This window comes from Trachymyrmex cornetzi, unplaced genomic scaffold, assembly GCF_001594075.2.
Source record: "Trachymyrmex cornetzi isolate Tcor2-1 unplaced genomic scaffold, Tcor1.1 scaffold18, whole genome shotgun sequence".
Lineage (NCBI taxonomy): Eukaryota > Metazoa > Arthropoda > Insecta > Hymenoptera > Formicidae > Trachymyrmex > Trachymyrmex cornetzi.
Genome location: NW_017296418.1, coordinates 514,998 through 521,470, shown reverse-complemented (window position 1 = coordinate 521,470; position 6,473 = coordinate 514,998). Strand labels below are relative to the sequence as shown.

The following is a 6,473-nucleotide window of genomic DNA, read 5'->3' as shown; positions in this document are numbered from 1 at the left end:
AGTACATATATAGTATATATTAGTGATTCAAGATTGAATTATTTAAAGCAACGAAGATCCAGCTCCGACCGTAATAGGCAGTTACATTCTAGTATTAATTGAGTTTCAATAAATAAGATTTCCGTACCTATACATACGCGTTGAAATTCTTATTCGTCAGAAAACGAGTTTAAATATTCACATCAACTTCTCTGCGCGATAAAGACCCGACGACTGCAGAGACAGTAGTCTATTTTGATCTTGTTATCTCTCGCGCGACAATTATCATACGTTGAAATTTACATGGCGAGGAATCTGTTCCTCGCGGCTGCACCGCGCTATACCTTCTGCACTCGAAACGGGAAGGAGCGTGCGATCGGGCGTCAGTGCGACAAAGAGACGAAACGAGAAGTATGTACGAGATGCTCGGCTACGAGTGTGCTTCGTGATACGCGGCCGATACGGTATCGGCACTATCAGCTGCTATCGGCAAGAACCGTCCCGCGAGTGAGTCGCGTTTGAAAGTACGTGCGCCTGCGGCCAGCTTCCGTTCGGTCGGCGGTATATCGCGACGATGTGACGTTCACTTCACGTCGCACGCACGCAGGCAGGACTCGGTGGTATGGCACGGTAGGGCGGGCGTATATTATCGCGTTTCGGAATTCGGAGGCGTTTCATTAAAGAGCGCGCGTTTACGGTACGTGTACGCTTCTCCCCACGGCTCCTCGCCTGAGAGGAGCGTCCGCGACCGCGTTTTTCAGGAGGTGTGTGCGTTGTATGTGTGTGTGCTGACTCGTCGATAAACATCGCGCGCGCCGACGTCATCACCAGGAAACGCGCGATGCCTGTCCCGGCGCCGCGAGCGCAACACCCGAAGGTCTCGTGAACGATGTCCAGGTGTCAATAATTGACATCCGCGTGGTGAACCCGGAGAGACGCGTTAACGGAAGCGCGTAGGTAGGTTGGGGCAGGAAGGTATGGAGGGTGCCAACGGTCAACTGCAGACCAAGTATCAGAAAATCGCCACGGAATACTCAAAAGTGAGACTCTCGTAAAGCCAGATTTTGTACGTTTTCCAGTAAACATCAACTAAGAGTAATATACGCTTGAAAAATTTGTCATATGACAAATAAAAAAAAAATTGGTCTAACAGTAACATAAGATATATCAATATTATAATTTCACACTTAAGGGCTACTTCTGTAACTCTTAACGACAGTCGTATGTTGATGTCGTTGCGCAGATATTATGTAGAATAAAAAAGCTGCGCAATGACATCAATGACTGTCGTTAAGAGTTACAGAATCGATCTCTTAATAATGTAACTGTACACGTGTGTTGTATTATATTTATATCGTTGAGTATGAAATTACAACATTGATGTTATGTTACTGTTAGTTGGAGTTTACTGGGTTACGATAGCGTGCTGCCAATCTATGATTTTATGTTGGCTTTTTACTTCATTTGTTTACTACTTTATGTATCTAAAGGAGGATGATCAATTTGCAGATTCGTGCGCAAGCAAATGTTCTGAAGAAGGCTGTGATAGAAGAACAAGCACGTAACACAGATGTCCGGAATCAACTGAAGGAAAAGGAGGTGGAGTTTCGTAGGGCTGAGCAGGAGATTGACAGTCTAACATTTCGCAATCAGCAGTTGACAAAGCGTATAACTGTACTACAGGAAGAGCTCGACAAGGTGCAAAACAAGCCCAAGAAGGGTAAGGGCAAAGCGTCGGAGAACAACAGTCAGATTCCGGCACCACCGCCACCAAATAACATCTTGGACGAGGAATTTCAGAAGAAGATTGTAGAGAATGCTCAATTATTGTCCCAGATTAGCGACAAGGATAGCGAAATTGAAAGTTTGTACGATAGAATACAACAGTTGGAATGTAAAGTCGATTATTGTGAGAAGTCTAAGGTAGAGTTAGAGTGCCAGTATCAAAGCGCTATAGACAAATTAGAAAGAGAGAGAAATGACTTACAGAGAAAACTAAACGATAGACAGAAACAAGAGGAAACTGTGTCGTGGTCTAGTAATGAAGGTAGACGCGATGGTTTCGATTTTGATACGAGAGGAATACTCTCGAATCATCGTCAGACAGAACCATCACCGTTTTCTTCACCGTCTGCCTCGCGTAGATCGTCGAAGTCACTTGGGGAAGGAAAGCCGCAAAAGTCACAAGAAGAAAGTAATGAATTCCTTTATGCGAAATCATGTGACTTAGAGAAGGAAATCAATCATTGGAAGGCTCAGTACCATATACTCAAGATTAAATATGATGAATTAGAACAAAGAGAGGGTGCAGCAACTCCACAAATTAATAACGACACATTAAAACCTGCGGAAATAAATAATATGGTATGTATTATTAATATATATTTCCACATTCTTTTTAAATATATGTATCGCATTTTTAACTAAATTATATGTCTCAACTTTTTTTTGTTGACAGATTGGAAAATTGAGTGCACCTTTTGCCATACCAGACGAAATTGAAGCTCGTGAATTAAAAATTAGGGATTATTTCCTAGAAGAAATTGAAAGATTAACAAACGAAAAACATGTTTACCATATTAAGAACTTAGCTATGGCCGCTAATGTAATAAAACATACTTTAAATCTTATTTGTATAAACGTTTTTATATTTTTATTATACGATGCACACATTTGTTTGTGTTTTAGAGCGAAGTTATGCACGCGCAGTTAGATACAAGCGAGTCAAAGAGAGAGAAGTGCGAAGCGACCCTGTTAGAAACACTTTCTAATTGTAACAGTATACAAAAAGAGAAGGATGCGCAGGAGATAAATTACAAGGTACAGCTCAATACTATGAGCGAGCATCTTGCCAATATGAATGAGAAACTTATCTTCCAAACGGAGGAGATACAACAATTGAAATTTGAACTAGCTAATAAGGTAAAGATACACAGGATATACATATATAAGGGACAGTCTTTTACGACGGTGTTTAATATCGAAGGGATAAATTTTTTTTTCAGAATAGTAAAAAGGGGAAACAGAAGTGATCCAGGTCAGAATTGCAAAGAACAATCATTGACATTCCATTCAGTGGTATGGTTTAATCGGGATCATTGATAAATCTTATGTACATATTTAGCTCATATCTGAAAACCACTGATTTTGCGCATACTCGTGTCTTTAGCCTGAAAAGCGCTAAAGAGCTCTCTAACTCGATGTTACATTATTTATAAAATCAAAATAAAAACTCATCGAAACGACGTTCTTTTTATGAACGTTGTTTATGTTATAAGTTCAACTTCTAATATTGTACATGTGCAACGATTATTCTTATTTGCTCATGCTTATTTACAGCAATATACCAACACTTCGTACAGGATAAATTTTACAATCGAAATTTGTTAATAAAAAGATGCATAAATCCTTTTTGGTATCACTTGTACGACAATTGTAGTTAGACCATTTATAGTTAAATTGACATCTACGATTGTAAATTATATAAACTGTTCTTTCTATATTAAAAGAAATATAAGAGATATGTACAGCTACTGTTTATAGTAGGTGTTGTGATAAAATTAATGTATAATCGCCAAAGCAATTGTATGTATTGCCTTGCGCGTATTAATTATAAATAAAGTATAATTAATCTTCGGTAAACTGTTTCAAAATTAATACTAAATTACGAGACAGCACACTGTCATTAATCAATGTAATAACATGTACATCCATCATCATCTATTCTACTTTAATAGCAAAGCTAGCACCACAACTACATCCCTGTTCGGCTAAAGGATTGTTCGTTATTCTAAAGGCAGATCGTATTAATTCTGTATGGAATTCTATCGTTGATCCTTTCACGTATTCTAACGATGTCGAGTCTATTATTACCTTAGTGCCATCCTTCTGAAATATTCTGTATAACACAGGAAATAAAGAGTTTCCATCAATTGTTGGTTACAAAAAAAAAATATATTATATATATATATACATTTTAATGCACACCTGTCATCTTCTTGTATATTTGGATCTAAATCAAACTTGTACTGAAATCCAGAGCAACCACCACCTTCCACAATAATTCTCAAACATGTGCTATCATCAGCTATTTCTTTTAAACGCTTCACACAGCTATCACTGATGATCAAATCATCTGCAGATTTGACAGCAGCTTCCATTGACACTCCTCGGGATGATGTAGCCATGGATACATTGTACCATGGTGAGCTATGGAAATATATATATATATATATAGGAATTTTTTAAATATTATATCTCTCTCCATTAGTTAATGAGTCATGTGCCTTCATTCTCTCTTCAAGTTATATACCCGAGTTCTAAAACTCAAATAATATGTTATTGCTCTCAAATTATTCTTCCTTCTTGATGAAGTTAATTGATTTTTACTTTTATTATTAGATGCACACATGATTCATATTAGTTATGTATACTTTTATTATTTTTTAATATTTTTCAGTACAATTACTAATAAAATATATTTTTCCCTTACAATATGCATAAATATTTGTATTAAAATTCAAACAAAATATGTAATACAGCACATTAAATATGCAGAATTATATTGTCATATTTTATGGTAATGAAGTAACATGTTTACATATTATACAAAATGATTATGTTAGATTTAATATGTTAAAAAAAAAATAAATTTTACTCACGCCAACAATCGAGAGAAATACCGATTTGCTGCAAAATTTGAAGACAAACCCCACATGACATGAGTTAATTTCGCCATGTTTCCTAGTCGATATCAGCTGTTGAGTAGTTGAGTTAGTTCCAAATTTTGCCGCCAACTTTAAGCTTTATTTACAAATAGTTGCAGCGACGCATCGTTTATTTTTTGCGCCACATTTCCAAACTTTGTTTTTCTCGGAGAGAAACCTGAGAGCGGCCATCCCGGCCTTTTTCCTGTAAAGGCCGCAGCACAGACTTTTGCATAACGCATAAGGCATAGTGCATAAGCGAATCAACCAATCAGAATCTTTCCTTTCCTCCCATTCCATGGAAAAGAAGAATATCGATTGGTTCATTCTCTTATGCATTATGCGTTATGCAAAAGTGTGTGCTACGGCCTTAATGCTTCTAACTCCCCGTACACTAGCGACACCAACGTCCATTTTCCGAGCTGCGGGAACTACGTACCACGTCCATTTCAAGCCATCCACAGTGTATCTGATCCACATACAACGTTTCATTCTTTACAGGTGTATTATTTGCGCGACGTTTTCCGCGCCTGACTCCTAGTGCCCTTACTCTTTCCAATTCTTTGATTGGTAAGGAGTCTTGATTAGTTTGATTTATTAACGGATTTATTTTTTTATTTTTATATCTAATTATTTTATTGTATTTCGCTAATGAAATTGCAATAATTTTTTAAATATTATTCTTTGTATTATTCCTTTATACAATTCGACATTGCAATTATAATAATTATTCACAATACAATTATCAATGCTGTTCAAAATATAATAAAAATGATAATATAGGAGCATAATTAAAAAATTTTAGTAATGCGAGATTATACAAAAACGTCGAAAATATGTACGATAATATCAAATTTTTCTAAACCAATGTTTAATGAAATATTAATAAATGCAGAAGAAATACTAACAACAATTAGATCGTATTTACTATTAATTATTAATTCGCGAATATAAAATTTAATAATATCTCGCGATAAAAAGTCATTAATATATTTATAACAGTGCTGTATTTCATGGCGTGCAAGATAACTAACTTAATAATTTCATCATATCAAAGTCCCTCCGCCTTGTAGTTATCATATGTTTCGTCAATTTCGTGTAATTTACATCAATAAAGTAACAAAAAATTTGATTTACTACAAGATAAATGCTATTTGTATTGAATAGATATTATATAGAACTGATATACGTATAACTGATATACATTCTAATATCGTAATTAATTTTATTGTAAATAAATGTATGTATGATAGTATTAGATACGTGATACAGAATTTATATAAACTATGTCCAGATAAATGTTATCACATTTACTTTTGTAATTTGCACAATAATTACTAATAAATTATATATTTATTGGAATGTATACGTATATCAGTTATATCAGTTATACGTATATCAGTTCTATATAATATCTATTCAATACAAATAGCATTTATCTTGTAGTAAATCAAATTTTTTGTTACTTTATTGATGTAAATTACACGAAATTGACGAAACATATGATAACTACAAGGCGGAGGGACTTTGATATGATGAAATTATTAAGTTAGTTATCTTGCACGCCATGAAATACAGCACTGTTATAAATATATTAATGACTTTTTATCGCGAGATATTATTAAATTTTATATTCGCGAATTAATAATTAATAGTAAATACGATCTAATTGTTGTTAGTATTTCTTCTGCATTTATTAATATTTCATTAAACATTGGTTTAGAAAAATTTGATATTATCGTACATATTTTCGACGTTTTTGTATAATCTCGCATTACTAAAATTTTT

General features: G+C 34.8%; 2 protein-coding genes across 2 annotated transcripts; one reads left to right on the top strand and one right to left on the bottom strand.

The window, feature by feature from the left end:
- The first annotated feature begins 756 nt into the window (after nt 1–756).
- On the top strand, nt 757–3,064 carry LOC108759341 (synaptonemal complex protein 1). The gene is made up of 5 exons (XM_018504724.1): nt 757–1,019; nt 1,489–2,343; nt 2,438–2,584; nt 2,668–2,901; nt 2,985–3,064. The coding sequence occupies exons 1-5, from the start codon at nt 957–959 to the stop codon at nt 3,009–3,011; spliced, it is 1,326 nt and encodes a 441-aa protein (XP_018360226.1). The 5' UTR covers nt 757–956; the 3' UTR covers nt 3,012–3,064.
- Nucleotides 3,046–4,743, bottom strand: LOC108759343 (iron-sulfur cluster assembly 2 homolog, mitochondrial). Its single transcript, XM_018504725.1, has 3 exons — nt 4,641–4,743; nt 3,967–4,188; nt 3,046–3,877 (listed from the first exon to the last, which is right to left on the bottom strand). Exons 1-3 carry the CDS (start codon nt 4,715–4,717, stop codon nt 3,700–3,702), a joined length of 477 nt encoding a protein of 158 aa, XP_018360227.1. The 5' UTR covers nt 4,718–4,743; the 3' UTR covers nt 3,046–3,699.
- Nucleotides 4,744–6,473: the final 1,730 nt, after the last annotated feature.